General features: G+C 49.0%; 5 protein-coding genes and 1 non-coding gene across 6 annotated transcripts; 2 read left to right on the top strand and 4 right to left on the bottom strand.

Annotated features, from left to right (window-relative positions):
* Window positions 1-371: 371 nt before the first annotated feature.
* Window positions 372-1,462, top strand: P153DRAFT_350727 (Nicotianamine synthase; the record flags this gene model as incomplete). The annotated part of the gene is made up of 3 exons (XM_033666299.1): window positions 372-738; window positions 980-1,284; window positions 1,337-1,462. The coding sequence occupies 3 exons, from the start codon at window positions 372-374 to the stop codon at window positions 1,460-1,462; spliced, it is 798 nt and encodes a 265-aa protein (XP_033518957.1).
* A 193-nt stretch (window positions 1,463-1,655) lies between these two features.
* On the bottom strand, window positions 1,656-4,403 carry P153DRAFT_350725 (uncharacterized protein). The gene is made up of 4 exons (XM_033666298.1): window positions 4,295-4,403; window positions 4,157-4,247; window positions 2,809-4,103; window positions 1,656-2,756 (listed from the first exon to the last, which is right to left on the bottom strand). The coding sequence occupies exons 1-4, from the start codon at window positions 4,359-4,361 to the stop codon at window positions 1,684-1,686; spliced, it is 2,526 nt and encodes an 841-aa protein (XP_033518956.1). The 5' UTR covers window positions 4,362-4,403; the 3' UTR covers window positions 1,656-1,683.
* A 1,033-nt stretch (window positions 4,404-5,436) lies between these two features.
* On the bottom strand, window positions 5,437-8,000 carry P153DRAFT_390602 (uncharacterized protein; the record flags this gene model as incomplete). Its single annotated transcript, XM_033670951.1, has 3 exons — window positions 5,437-5,493; window positions 5,547-6,068; window positions 7,008-8,000. 3 exons carry the CDS (start codon window positions 7,998-8,000, stop codon window positions 5,437-5,439), a joined length of 1,572 nt encoding a protein of 523 aa, XP_033518955.1.
* A 1,993-nt stretch (window positions 8,001-9,993) lies between these two features.
* Window positions 9,994-11,412, top strand: P153DRAFT_435283 (uncharacterized protein). Its single transcript, XM_033673138.1, has 2 exons — window positions 9,994-10,437; window positions 10,486-11,412. The coding sequence occupies exons 1-2, from the start codon at window positions 10,024-10,026 to the stop codon at window positions 11,368-11,370; spliced, it is 1,299 nt and encodes a 432-aa protein (XP_033518954.1). The 5' UTR covers window positions 9,994-10,023; the 3' UTR covers window positions 11,371-11,412.
* A 168-nt stretch (window positions 11,413-11,580) lies between these two features.
* On the bottom strand, window positions 11,581-11,652 carry P153DRAFT_t116. Its single transcript has one exon. It is a non-coding gene; the product is annotated as a tRNA-Thr (tRNA).
* A 175-nt stretch (window positions 11,653-11,827) lies between these two features.
* P153DRAFT_435282 (carbapenem antibiotics biosynthesis protein card) lies at window positions 11,828-13,675 on the bottom strand. Its single transcript, XM_033673137.1, has 2 exons — window positions 12,900-13,675; window positions 11,828-12,849 (listed from the first exon to the last, which is right to left on the bottom strand). The coding sequence occupies exons 1-2, from the start codon at window positions 13,493-13,495 to the stop codon at window positions 12,024-12,026; spliced, it is 1,422 nt and encodes a 473-aa protein (XP_033518953.1). The 5' UTR covers window positions 13,496-13,675; the 3' UTR covers window positions 11,828-12,023.
* Window positions 13,676-14,681: the final 1,006 nt, after the last annotated feature.

Genomic DNA, 14,681 nt, shown 5'->3' with positions numbered 1-14,681 from the left:
TGCCGCATTTCTCCTCGAACAGCCATGACACGCATACGCTCTAGCTCGCTAACTCGAGGCTAGCTTCCGTTTGCGTGTAGATTGTTTTACATTGTGCGTGGCATGCTATCCCACGCCATCACGGTACTCACCATGTATCCCACCAACCAAAGCAAGTTGCTCCAGTGCAGATCACAGTCGTACAAGAAACCAATCTGCATGCAGGAATTTCTTTCGAATTTTCGTTTGCTCTAGCTGCGTTTCTCCAACGCATATACGTATAAAAGCTGTCTCAGCATATCGATCCAAACTGCGATCTCACCACATCCTTCCTCCGCGATACAGCTCCCTAGTTAGATCGTTTCGGTGGGTAAAGATTACATACGCCTGCGATGACGACCCCATGGACGCAAACGGCTGGTGTGGTGAAATCGAACACAGTGCACGTGGCCACAGACTCGCCTCCCACAACCCCGTCAGCAATAAGTACATCTGCCCATCAGCTTGTGTTTCAACTCCGGAACATACTCGAAAAACTCTCAGCCCTCGAAACTTTGGTGCCAGGCAAAGAAGTCAACGAGCTTCTCACAGGGCTTGTGACCCTGTGTATCACGCCCTATCCCTCAGAGCTCACCGCCTATTTCTTGAACATTGACGGTGTACAATCACTTTGTGAACAGTTACGTCCACTTTGTGCAACAGCGGAGGGTGAGCTAGAGAGATATTGGGCACATCGCATATTTCAAGATGCATCCTCAGGTATCCCCGTTATGACTACTTCTATCCTATCTTCACTGATCAATTTCAGTCCCAAAAGTGCTACACCAGCCTCGTAATCTCCTGTACTTGTTTCCATACTACCAAAACTACCTTGACCTCTCTCGTCTCGAATGCTCAACTCTCGAAGCCTTCCTCTCGTCAGAACCCCGTAACATTGCTTTCATCGGCTCAGGACCATTGCCCTTGACCTCGTTGTGTATTCTCGATCGTTACGCGAGAGCAAGAGTGCATAATGTTGATCGCGATATTGAGGCCCTTCAAGTCAGCCAAGGGCTATGCGAGAAACTCGGGTATGAAGATCGAATGAGTTTCTCGTGTGAAGACGTCAGTATGGACTCCGGCCAGGCGACAAGTGGATTATACGAGACGGACTGGAAATCCTTCGATGCCATCTTTTTGGCTGCGCTCGTGGGTCTGGACACAAATGCCAAACTCGGCATTCTGGAATCTCTGAGTAAGAAATTGGAGCCAGGGACGCTGGTCGTGGCAAGGAGTGCGCGGGGACTAAGAAGCGTGTTGTATCCGGTATGTTGAGTTTATCGTATATTCTGTCAACAGAATAACCTAACAGAATTAGGTTCTTGAACTTTCACAGGATTTACAACGTATCGGGTTTGAGGTCCTAGCCGAAGTGCATCCCTGGACGAAAGTGGTAAATTCGGTCATCGTTCTAAGAGTTATGGAAGTATGCGACATGGACTGAAAAAGCATTTGGCAACACAAGTAGCGGGGATTCTGGTATTTCTTAGTCACTTAAGACAGCCCGGCTTACGGTTAGGCAAGAGTAAGGTTCAGTGTGGATGGTCATGCTTCAAGTTGTATCATGCCTAATAACGAGACAACATGAGCAGACAATTATAGTAGAGCATCCATACATTCTGTACATCCAATAACTTCTTGGGTTTACAACTTTCGACTCGCTCATCAATCTTGATAATCATCACGTTCTGAAACAGGCGTATAAGTCGCCTCCGAACCACCTTTCCCCTCATATCCAGCGACTTGATCCTGTACGCTCTTTGTCCATCCTTCAGCACCAAGCGTAAATTGCTGCTTGCCAGCGCCCTTAACCCATGATTTGGTCGATAAGTTCGAGTATTCATCGTGCTGGGCAGTGCCGGATGCTTGTGAAGTCAAGAAACGGCCAGCAGAGGTGTGCTGTAAGAACGTACGCATATTCGAGGGGCGTCCAGATCCGAAGAACATGAAAAATATGGTTGAGACTGTTGTTACTGCGAGCAAGAAGAGAGCCAGGAATGCAGGAATGCCATAGACGTAACGATACTTGACACGACGTGTATACATGGTGACTGTAGGCCGTTTTGCATCATTTTTAGATGTTCCGTCTCGTTTCTTTTTGCTCGCGTCTTCATTGTGCAGGCCTCTCGTTCCGAGTACCATATTTGCGGCGATGTTAGTCCAGATGAGATTCAAAATCTGTGCCGATGTCTCAGGCTTTCGAGATAGCTCCTGCCAACGCTGATACATGGCAAGGTTAGATTTTCCAGAATAGTCGACTGGGTTTGTCGAGTGGAAGCCGGTTTCGTATGTCATTTCCAAAGCTAGAGAGGCGAAATCAAGGCCAGGCATGTTCTGGAAGCCCATGACCGCATTCCTGCGGGGAAGATAGAGCGACTCCTTTCTAACCGTCGAGAGCTTTAGTTGGGCAGCACTTTCAGGCGAAACTAAACCCCAGAGGGCTCCGCCGTCTCTGATTGACATGTTGGTGTTTTCGACGCCCCAGAGTGGTTTCGACTCATTGTTCAGATATACTTTGTCGGTGATAGAGACTATCTCAAGATCGGAAAGTTTGTTAGAGCCATTGAACCGGAAAGAAGTCGTCTTGATAATAGCTTTGGCGGTAGATATGCAAGAGTACATTGGAACTGTCCATCGAGATCCGGGATCAAAAAGGAGAGAAAGGCTCCCATCTTCACGACGGGGAGCGCCGTATAGAATCCCGCAATTGGCTTCAATGTTGGTTATATTAGCGAGATCTGTTGTGTCAATGTAAGCGATTTGTGGTCACAAAAGGTGAGAGAGAGTTACCTCCACGACCTGAACCTATACATTGAATTCCGATATCAGACCAATCGGTTGAGTTAACACCGAACGGGTTTGCGTAAATGGGATCCCGGGAGGTAGTGTTATATACTATGGTCCGGTTTCCAATCGTCGAAGTATTCGACAAGCCTTCTGTACCCATCAAATAATCATCGAACATCGTCGATACCTGGAGAGAGGTAGCCTCAATTGGAAAGCTGACGGGTGACTTCCCATCCTTGTAATAAAGAGGAAACTCTTTGTCAATCTCAGAGTTGAGATACGAAAAAGCTTTCACTCCCAAAGAATCATTTCTCGGGTTTGTCACATTCATATACGCCATTGTATAGATGTTGCGAAACCAAGCTCCCCGGTAAGCACGATACCACAGATTTACATCCTCTTGGCTGTTGAGAGGGTCCCATTTCGGATAGGTTCGATTAATATTAATGAACCCTCCACGGTCAGTGATAGATGGCCTATAGATACCGCTTAACGTCGAAAGCAATACTTCGGACTGCCTCAATGGTATGCTAAAGTCGATAGTCAGGTTTGTATCGACGCAGACTGTCTCCGGTACGACAAAAAGAAGGTCCTCATCCCAAGTACTTCCGAAGTCTCTTGAGATGGGTACGCTGTGATTTCGAAATCCGACTCCGCCGTTCTTCAAGTCGACAACAAGTCCTTCAACGGGTACGATATCGTCGATAAGTATTAAGCTGGATAAGGGCTGATATCTGCCTACTGTGCGTGGTTTGTCGTTATCAAGCCAAGGGCCCTTCCCCTCGTCGTATATGATATCGTTGACATAATTTCTGTATTGGATGTCGAAAGTGCTTGAAACTGAGTCCTCAAAATTTGCTCGTCCACTCTGAAAGGCTTCGATGACGGTTTGTGAGACCTTTGAACTGTATTGATTGTTCCCATAATCCACAGTGACCGAACCAAAGTCGTTTCTGATCACCGTTGTATTAGTGTTGAAGTCGTTCGGGCAGGGAATCACAAGGAATGCCCCACAAAGCCTACTCCAGGTAGCATTCGTCCTCGGTGGGGTACCGTAACCTATTGGAGAGGCATCCTTCATATAATGAAACATTGAGACCTCGGTCTCCCCATTAGCCACAATTCCTTCATGAAGACCAAGTGGTGTTACTATCGCTGCGACGCCAATCAAGACCAATATGAATGTTTTGAAGACCGACATGAACAGGGCTGATCTACACGCCGATAGAGTTGCCGCCGAATCGGTTTGCAGGATTAGAGGCCATATTGACGAGTGAAGAAAACGAGCGATCACGGACCTGTGCACTCGTCAACAAACTACACTCCGATGTCTCAAGATCATTCTACATGCCAAGAGACAGCTGTTAGTGTAACTGCAGCCGACCGAGGTCTAAGCAGGCCGAGCAAGATGATGGGAAGAGCTATGGGTACGAGAATTTGAACTTGAAAACATCAGTGAGCTCTAAGAACTGAGATACGAGTAGCATACAAACGAAGACAGCAGCGGCTATCATTCCAGATACTTGTGCAACTGTCAACTCTTCAAGCCCCACCATGGTGAATGATCAGACACGTGTCTGTAGGAATTTAGAGTAAGTGCCTTACGCTTCCATCATGCTGCTCAAGTACACCACGAACACGGCTCACTCATGAAGAGCCAAGAAACGCCGTGCGACATTTCCTGATCAGAGATAGACATTGGCGTAAATGCGGTCATCTCATTCGGGTCATGTGTACGGGAATGCGAGATAAGTATTTTGGTTGCCACATCTACATGCACCAGTTCGGCAGTGCTGAAGGCAGAGCTGAGCCCCCGTTTGACATTCCTCGATACGCGAAAGATTCTACTGGCTGATCTAGTTCAAACTTGACACTAGTGCTGACACGTAGCTGCAGCTTTAGGGATATCCTCGCTTGCATCAATTTACGCAATTCAGGGTTAAGCGAACAAAATACGAGAACGGAAGAAAGATGAAACTAGGACTCTGGAATCAGCCCATGAATGAGACAGATAGAGTGATCGACACGCGGAGCAAAGACCTTAGAGAAGTGTTACCTCTGTGTGTCAGGAAGGGAAACACAGCACTAAAACTCCACTACTTCTTTTAGGGTACGCGAATATCATGTTAGTAAAGTTTCCTAGCACTTTCAGTCATCGCTATTCGAACTTCGTTGGTTTCTTGAGTCCCTGAGCCCAATAGGAGTGCCACAATTTGGCACGTGGATGGTATTGCTCTACCAATTTGGCGAATACAGGTATCGAAGAGAGCACCACGTTGGATATATCAAAATACACATGTGTATAGATTTAGAAGCATGCGTGTTCACAAGAGTCTACTAGTTCGCCATCCGATGCTAAAGTAGCGAAAAACCTGGGCATCGTGAAGTTCAGCATCCGCGGGTGCTGCACCATGGATATATATAGAACCCTCTTGTGCTATACCAATCGTCAGTCAAGCGTCCAATTAGACAGAAGTAGGAAACTTACTATTTCCAAAAACTTTGGTTCTCCGAAATGTCTTCGATATGAGTAGATGCTTGATACTTTTAGAGTAACGTTGGCGAGGTCCACTCGATGAAGGCATCCTTGGTAGTGCAGTCAGGTCTTCCATACTGGCTATAGAGTCTGGCCTACGCCTTGTCGATGACAAGAGAGTATCGCTTGGAGATTCCACTGCCGACCTTCTGCTAGGTGGTGGTTGGAGAATTGGCGGTAAAGGTATTCTCGTCCTGTCAAATACCATGATCCGTTCAACGATATCGTCTCTCTTGTTGCTGCAGCCAACTTCTAGCCCTAACATCTCGCTTTCTACTTCTTCAAGCGCGGATCCCTGCTTCTCAAGCACTTCAACGTCCGATCGGCGTTCTTCGACAGGTATCGTTGTCAAACTCGATTTGCGATTTATGCCATAATCGAAATCAGAGGTTATGCGCGGAGTCACAGACCCTGCTTCCAGTTTTCCGATTCGTGATTTGACCCTCAAAAGGCGTTCTGGAGGTTTGAAGAATACGTTCGCATTGAATGGCGTGTCGCAATTGTCCGCAAAGTTCTGACATGCTTGCCACCATTTTTGGCTCTCCTCGCTTGCGTGTCTGGTGTGAGAATGTGCGTCGTTCAACTCATTTGCCCCCTCGACGGTACAAGGATTGTGTTCAGTATGAGATACTCGTGACTGGACGTTGAGTATAATCGTACGGTGAGCTACGAGCTCGTCTTGGATGTTCTGGAGCGTCCCTGCGAACTTTCGGTTCGACTGTCGCAACTGCGGATTTGTGGTTGATGTAGGGAGCAATTGGCTGGAGTTAGTTGTAGACTCTGGAAATATTTTCGAAACCGTTGCAGGGCTTTTTGTACAGTCGGTTACAGTCGCACATGAAAGATGTGATACATGGATCCTAGGAGGCTCGTTGCAGAGAGGCCACACATGTGTTGGTCCGGGAGAGATGGGCTCACTCAGAATACTCTTCATGATGCCACAGAGAGTCCAGATATAGAACAGGAAGATGGACAGGCTGCTATCTAAGAAATGATTGCCAATAATCTTGTAGAAGTCTTAGTGATACCGAAAGTACGTCCTGACGTTGGACGAAGAATCAATAGCTACGACTATTCTTTCTTTATCAAGAACCGAAGAGCATGGATTCTACTCCTGTCATAGTTTCGTAAGACTTGATGACCTATCGAGACCCAATCAATAGTGATTTACTCGAATATGTAACAGCATCATCAAAGACAACCGTACGAACATAGTTTCTGCGATAGGCCACATCAAACAAGTTCAAGACGCTGGTGTCGGCCATGAGTCAGGAGTTCAAGTTTCAGATCTGGTTCGGTGTTTCGTGCCCAAGCGTGCTGCAATATTGCTCTTGTCGGTCAATTGGAAAACCAAGAAACAGGGCGAGCCGCCCAATATGGAGAGCCAGGCTCTTAGTTAGTCGAAATACTCGGAACACAGTAGGCTGCAGCGAGGTCTTGCAACAGCTTGACAACTACATATAAAAAAAATTGTAAAATTTCTGAGCCTTACGTGTTGTTTGTGTTTGAAGTTAGGGTATAGAAATCCATTACAAAGAAACTCGTTATTTACATAGCATTCACTACGTATACATTGGAAGGACTAAAGAGATACCTAACAAACAGTTCTCCCTCCGTTACCCGTAAGTTTCCAGGTACTGTTGTCCGCACAGGGGCTCTCTCTCACCGACGTGTTGTCGACCTGCAGAGTGATGTCGATATCTTTTGTGTTCGGAAACTCAGTGCGAGCAGAGATGCGAACTTCTCCTCCACCGTTAACAGTCCCGCCCTTAATCTTGATGCCGTAGCAGTTCTCGATAAGAATCGCGTTGTTGCCATTTTCCGCAAGGTCGACGGTTCCGATCTCAGCAGCGCCGGATTGCGAGACACAGAAGACGCCACGGCCGCCGCCGCGAGACTTGACCCTATCAACGAAGACGTTGGTGGTGTAGCTGCCGTCAGCGCGTTGGCCGTTGTTATTCGCGAAGCGGAGGGTTCCATAGCCGGTTCCTCCACCGACGTTATCGCCGTCAACAAGTCCAACCCTGATGTTGGTAGAATTTTGGAGCAGCAAGCCTGATTCGCCGCAATTCTTCGCGATGACAGAGTTGATTTCGAGTCCAGTAATCTTCCAGACTTCGACGCAGTGGCTGGTAGGACCATTGCAGGAGATGGTGTCCATCTTGACGTTGCTGTTCGCAGGCCTATCACGGTCAAAACGAATGCCCATACCGCTACTGAGGTTGAAGTTCAGCTTCCCCAGAGTCAGATCTCGGGTCCCAGAGAACCGCATGCCAAAGACGGGACTGCCGGTCATGGTGAGGTAGGGAATTTGGACCCCCGTGGTGTCTCTCGACTCAATGGCTCCGCGGTCGGTCCTTGCGACAGCATTGATGGTTCCGCATCCTTCGAATATCTTGCCGCTGGTAATTGTGATTGTGCTGGCGCCGATGGAACCTGAGGCAATGACGGACACGCGCTGACCGCTTGCGACGGAGTCAAGCGCGGCTTGTATGGCAGCCAAGTAATTGGAGCCGGAGTACACCTCACTTGAACCTTTGACGGCCTTGAACGAGCTACCTGAGCCAGTCACCCGTGCATCAGGGGAGCCTGAGCCACATTGAGCAGTTGCGAGAGAGACAAGTGCGAACACTGTCGTGATGATAGAAGAGGCAACCATGGCGTTGCGGTCTGAAAACGGGAGAAGAGAGTCGATGTTTGTTGTAAGTCATACGGAGAGGCCGCTCTACTTATACATAGACCTGCCTGGCGCATGCAATCCAACATGACTTACTTTAGAAGGCTTGCGTGATCGCTAATGCCAGATTTTGCTCGGCTCCATATCTTCAGTTGAACCGGAGAGGATTCAGGAGCCTGCGTCAAGACCCTATCATCCCTATTCGCCATTGCATCTTAGCCATCTTGGCCGCCTTCTGCAGCTAGTCAAGCCTAGAACGCTGATATGTGTTTCTCGACGAGGCAGGAATACCGGTCCGCCAAGGCCTTGTTTACTAGAATCTCTCGGCTTTCTGTTCGTCACACACATTCCGAGTTTCGCGTTGATGGTAACCTCGACGGGTGGACAAATGGGAGGTTGTACAGGCGGGGACTCACCTGATGACATGACATCCTAACAACAGTATATACGCTGTGGACCTTCCGAGATGGGTGTGGCTTTGTGCTTTATGAGTACCCCGCAAAGTAGATCCCAATATTTTGACGATCCGGACAATTGGGTGAAACAACCACCAAGCTTTTCGGGCCAATATATCCCGCTATTTACTCGTTAGGCAGTACTTTCAAAAGATGAAGCCCCCCATTGCCAAGCATGGCCAAGCTCTCCCCAGATTCCTGTCATTAAACGTCGTTACACTTAGTTTCGTCGGTTTCAATATGGAACGGGCTTGAAAACTAGGAATGAATGGGGTCCAACTATCGACCAGACTCGACATATGTGGTAAGTATCTGGTTTCCAGTATCGATCTCCAACTTGTTTTTCGATCTCAGGGGAGTTGAGCAAAGTCGTAAATTCCAGAGGACATGAAAGGCATATTCCGCACTAGATCTAGCCTGTCCATTTACTCCAGTATCCAGTGAAGCGTTGGTTAGCCTTTGTTGGTCTTGGCTTGCGAGTAATGTAGTCCTTTTCGTCTCACATTCGTGATCCAAAAGGCCTGTGAGTCTATCAATGGTGTCTTTATCTCTGGGCAACTCGGCATCTGCCATGTTTTCGCTGCTATACATCTCATGAATCATTTGGGCTGCGAGCAACGTGCCCCTGTGTTGTTGAAACACACTGATCTAAGTTGTCCACGGCGGTGGACACAAGAGCGCCGTCGTTGCGTAATATCCTTCTACCTCAAGAGGTGTATCGAAGAAATCGAGAAGGGTGTTGCCGATAAATGATTACAGAAGTATCGTTTAGACGGAGAATGGTTGATCGAGCAGGAAGGTAAGGACCAGAAGGCGCCAAGGCGCTAGGTGCATGGATCACACTCCACAATCTCAATCGCGAAAGCCCATGCCTCCTACACCTCAGTTTCGTGTCGTCGTAAAGGAATCGCAAGGTAAGTCCCCATTGTGCAGCTCAACGATTTCAGCGTCTGCATAGCCGTTTCCGTTTTGATCGGCTTAGAAAATGGAGATTAAAGAGTGAGCAATGACATGCGACGAAGATGCTGGAAGTCTAGTTGCGGTAACCTCGATTGTCAATTCACTAACAACTTTCCCGGTTTTGCTTGATTTGCTGCTATCCTTCTTCAGGTCGTTTTGGTTTATCTCTCATCGACTGACAAGATATTCGACAGTTTTGGCTTTTTACATACCAATGTGTCGGTGCAGAATAACATCATTCCCGGTGGCTGCTATGTCTACGGCGTGAATGTTCATGCGTCAACGATTGCCATGGTCTCAGTCGTTCAACCTGTGCATTCACACGAGAAAACATCACATAAGAGCAGCACTATCTTATGAAGGTTAAACTGTGCTAACCCCTTCATCTTCATCTTTGCCTACAATCAGCTCTACCGCGCCGTCATCTATACCAGCAGTTTCGTAGCTCATAAGTATTTGTAACGGTTTATTCATACACTTGAGCTTTGCACAGAACTCTAACCAGGGACTCTGGTCAAAAGCTCAAAAATACAACACCACCACTTGCCACTTTCCTTCCAATATCCTCCACAGTGTCATTAGAACCAAGTATGTGTAACATTCTCAATCTGGTCGTTGATCGCGCCTCGTACTACCCCATGCACTCACTCATTACATCGTACCTCGATATCATCGATATCTTCAGACTCAGTCGGGTCTGCAAACAAACATCAGACATCTACAGCGATATTCAGAAGACACAATGGAATATAAATGCCCAGCTACGGTCATATTTCAAGGATGTCGACGCATTTCGTACCTTGCAGGGAAAGACTGGAACACTGATAGGAGGACGCTTTGCCTTTTGCTTCTTCCGTCGCCTGCGTAAGGACAATGTCCTTCGTTTATTCGTGCAAGCCGGGGAGAATGCTGAAGCCATCTACGACTTCCTTGAGCGAGAACGATACTCTATAATCTCTGATAAAGTCTCGCAAGATGCAGAGAATAATTCTGGTCTAAACAGAGTGAGTATACAGTGTGATAACTGCGAGTCATTGCTGACACAAACGCAGTTTTCCATACTGCAGAAGCCTGCTACGCAAAACCACGGCCCAGTACTCCTCTCCGTTTCGCAAACAATCGAAACCCCCCTCGACGCCGTGCTCCGAAACATGCTCTGCACATCTCAAGGCTGCTTCCTATCATGGAACAAAGCGTATTGCCTGTTCCCCATCGCCACATTCACGAATCAGGAATCATACCTGATGACTCCACTACGCAACGACACAGCCACAAACACGACCCTCACACGAGCAGTTCTCCAAACCGAAGCCCAATACGGACTCAAAATCAAGCCCCCAATCTGGCACCCCAACGCCAACCCCTCTCCCGACCACACCGAACTCGGGCCCTACCGCTGTATCGGCGACAAACACACCTGGACCATGCACCTCGACACAACCCACATCCCCGCGCCACAAACCCCAGATCTCGTCCTTGACATGGCCAGCTTCTGCATAACAAAGACCAAGGAAGACAGCCTGGCCACCTACCTAACCCTCGACTACTCGCTCAAGAAGTCCTGCGTTCTGAGGTACACCTACATCACTGCCGTCAACACAGAGACCTGGCATGGCGTAAACGGCTGGCATGGCATGACAGGCGAAGCCGCATACGCCGTGCTCAAGGTGCAGGGAAAACTCGATGAGACGACACTCATGCAACTGGCACTGTTGGAGCCTAACGAGCGACCGACTGAGTACGCGGCGATTGTGGATGATGTCGGAAGCGCCAATACGGCGATGGGCAAGTTTCGTGTTCCTGCGACTTGGGTGTACTACGATGAGGAAGTCCAGCGATGTTTGGGGGAGTTTCACCGAGATTTTGTGAAGCGACAAGATGGGTCTCAGCACGCGGGTGTAGGTCCTAGATGGGTCCGTGGATTTTATGGAGATTGAGGTATCTGGTGAGTACCTCACATGGGTTGTGTGACAATGGGGTTGGTAGAAAATCTGACGTATATACTAATAAACTGAATGGATAAAAAAAACTTTATTCTTCGCATGCGACTGAGTTTTTATATGCTATTCAAGACTTCTGATTGCGTAGACGAGATCGCATTCGCAAAATAGATGCTGCGGCCGTCACGTACGACCGCAAAAAGAAACTGCCTACTACCCGAATCGAACGAGCGATCTTCGCATTACAAGTGCGACGCCTTACCACTTGGCCAAGCAGGCGATATTTGATTTGATGAAAGAGTGAAAACATCTAAATACTATATTCCGGAGTGCTCAAAATTTCGACTCGTGTTGTTCGGAAGATTTGCACCATCGCATGAGCCGGTGCGGGGTAACGACGTTTGGCACGAGTCGCTAATGTAGCATTTCTGTAGTTGACTTCACAATGATAGTTAAGTAGTTGCTGGAGATCATCGTCATTCATCCAATTCATTTGCGATAAACCTGCGATCGCTTCTTCGTGACACTCATGTCCTATGCTTCAACGCCGGCCCAATCCCAAACGCCAAACACTACATAACCCATTCCAAACTCCATATGCATGCATGCTCGCTCAAAAACAAATCCAACATTCACCTTCCTTCCAAAATTCAAGCAAGTCCAAAGACACCCTTGCACCTCCTCCAAAGCTCGGTGCCCATAGCACGCCTCGTATCCACCGTCCTGGCTGCAGCCTCCTTGTTCTCGCTCGCGCGCCTGAGCAAGAAATTCAGGCACTCTGTCGTCGTGCCCCAAGTCATACACTTGACGACCTTAGCCTGGTTGTCCTTCTTCATCATCGGGTCCTGCACCAAGCTCTGCGAGATCTCGTCTGCCATGCCCTGGAGCTGAGCGTATGTGAGGCGGGGCAGTGACTCTGAAGAGGCGGATGTGAGTTGCGCTGCGCGGATGGATTTCGCGGCTTCGATGGAAGGCAGGTTGTGGGTTGCGAGGACGATGTTTACGGCTGGGAAGGGGGTGTTGGGAGTGGGCGCAGCGATTTTGTCGGTCCATTGCTGTGTGAGGACTGCGTTGGCGCAGGCGTCGTAGTTGGCGTCTGTGCCTTCTTTGTTGTCGTAGGTGAGTTCGTGGGGCTCTGAAGTAAGGTATGCGCCCCGGACTAGCTTCACGCCTGCGGTGTAACCGGATTTCGATGCGGTTTCGAGGTGCTGGGCGATGCGTTCAGAGATGCGGCGCAGGTAGCATTGGTAGGTAATGTAGAGGGTGGCGCGGCCGTTGGTGTTGTATTTCTTCTGTAGTGCGAGCGTCCATTTCTCGAGACCCAGGTTTGTGACTTCTTCTTCGGCGCCGGGAAGTAGGGAGACACCCTTTGCGGAGGCGGCGTCGCAGGCAGCGTTTATAGCTTCCCACATCTCTGGTGTAGCGTCTTGTTGGGTTTGAAGCAGGTGGAGAGCATGGCGACCCAGGCCAGACCATCTGAGCGGATGTTAGTTTAGAAGCGTTTAGTTCGGAAGGGAGTTACATACTTCAGTCCAACAAAGTCACCCTCCTTTGCCATGTCCACACTCTGAAGCATTCCCTTCCTCCATGTCTCGATCTCCTGCTTCGTCTCCTCTGTTGTTGGCACCGTTCCACCCAACACTTCCAGCGCGTACTCGAATAGTATGCCGTGATACCCCAGCGCTGTCCGCGCGAAGTCTGTGTTGCGTACCACCTCCTCCCGCTTCTCGCCTACGCAGAACTGTGCGTAAAATGTGCTCTTCAACAGCTTCGAGAGTACGGGATTACGCTCAATGCTCATGAGGTATGATTTGGAATCGAGCATCCGCCGAAGGATGGTGAAGCAAAGCCCTAGCAGGGCAGGCGACGAGGACATGCCGGTAATGAGGTAGGATCGCAACACTGTTGAGGTAGGTAGACGGGAAAGGACTGGTTTAATCGCTAACTCTTGCGAGGATGGTTGGTTGGAGAGAACCTGTGAAGAGCCAGCTACATGTGATGACGTCGGTAGAGAGAGGTTGCGCCGCGAGTGCACATATCGTCGAGTTTGAAAGAGTGTTTGGTGTGTCCGGGAAAGGGTGAGTTGCTCGAGGCGCTGGAGATGCTGTACCCGTGGGAGCATCTTTGCGGTTGTGTGAGGAATCGATATCAGTGTCTGAATTGGTGATGGCCTTCTTCTTGAAGTATGCAGACGGTATTGACTGAGTGAATTGAGACACGGGGAGCTTGCACAATACTTGTATGTGAGAGTTGATACGATTGCAGGTCCTGTGACCCTCGACGAAGTGTAAAGCGAAATATATACCTTAGGCACATTCACAATGGTCCATCAGGTCTCCACGGTGTCGCGCCTCCTGCTCGGCTTCCGTCGGCATGCATGACGATGCACCAGATCTGAGACGACTTATCGGCGACAACGCGGCAGCTTGGTGATTGGGCAATACAAGTAGTGGCTTTCGTGGGGTATGCAGCATCATCGGAGAGTTACAGAGTTGCGATTGATATGCTGTTCGTGATTGATGGGATGCTGATGGCTGTTGGGAAGGAGTGCATGCGGATGATACCAAAAGGCTTTCTACGGTGCGCGATCAGCTTTATTACTTCCACTCCTTATCTCAGTAACCGGGTAGGTTCTTGTGCTTGCAGCGCGGTATCGATCTACGTCGTGGCCTCGTGTACTTCGTACCTAAGAGTGTCACGAACGTGCTCCCCGCAATACCAGCGCGTGTGACTGCAGCAAAGCTCGGCTCGTATCGCAATCAATGCACTTTTGTCGCCAATCGCGAGAGCCGAATGTAGCCAGCCCAGATCAACAACATTCCAGGCGCTTACGGCAGTGCAGATCTCCACATCTAATTCTAACAGCATTGCGAGCACCGGTGTCGGAGGCTGAAATGCTCGGAGCGAGCGATATGAACCGAGTGCACTTCGGCACGCGTCGGTGTCGAACTAGTGTTTGTGGGTCGCGTCTGGCCATGTCTGTGAACGTGGAGTTCTTGGAAGACTTTTCAGAATCCTTTCTTGCTTGCAGAGATAGTAGTGGAGATGTGTATTGCGTTTTGCAGAGGCGAATATGCATCCTATTCACACCTGCGAGCTTGTCAGACGGTTTCAGTCGGCCGTACCTCACGCCACAAGCCTAGGGCACCTCAAGTAGATGGCCATATCCGTTTAAAAGCTCTGACATGTTCTAGTTTACATTTGAGACAAGGCCTGGTCGGAGGACTTAAGGATGGCATTCAGAGTCTCAGATCCAATCCTCTCCATGTCTGCTTACGTCAATTGCTCTTCAAAGACACGGACGCCTT

This window comes from Dothidotthia symphoricarpi, assembly GCF_010015815.1.
Source record: "Dothidotthia symphoricarpi CBS 119687 unplaced genomic scaffold P153scaffold_23, whole genome shotgun sequence".
Lineage (NCBI taxonomy): Eukaryota > Fungi > Ascomycota > Dothideomycetes > Pleosporales > Dothidotthiaceae > Dothidotthia > Dothidotthia symphoricarpi.
The sequence above is the reverse complement of the archived record's forward strand: the minus strand, read 5'-3'. Positions and strand labels throughout refer to the sequence as shown.

Bases quoted from the DNA above. Each gene is read 5' to 3' on its own strand.
- P153DRAFT_350725 (XM_033666298.1), bottom strand. From the start codon at position 4,361: ATGGTGGGGCTTGAAGAGTTGACAGTTGCACAAGTATCTGGAATGATA. The intron at 4,104-4,156 runs GCATGTAGAATG...ACGAGTGCACAG, and splicing joins ACACTAACAGCTGTCTCTTG to GTCCGTGATCGCTCGTTTTC. The intron at 2,757-2,808 runs GTAACTCTCTCT...TTGACACAACAG, and splicing joins TATAGGTTCAGGTCGTGGAG to ATCTCGCTAATATAACCAAC.
- P153DRAFT_435282 (XM_033673137.1), bottom strand. From the start codon at position 13,495: ATGCTCCCACGGGTACAGCATCTCCAGCGCCTCGAGCAACTCACCCTT. The intron at 12,850-12,899 runs GTATGTAACTCC...ACATCCGCTCAG, and splicing joins GGTGACTTTGTTGGACTGAA to ATGGTCTGGCCTGGGTCGCC.
- P153DRAFT_435283 (XM_033673138.1), top strand. From the start codon at position 10,024: ATGTGTAACATTCTCAATCTGGTCGTTGATCGCGCCTCGTACTACCCC. The intron at 10,438-10,485 runs GTGAGTATACAG...ACACAAACGCAG, and splicing joins ATAATTCTGGTCTAAACAGA to TTTTCCATACTGCAGAAGCC.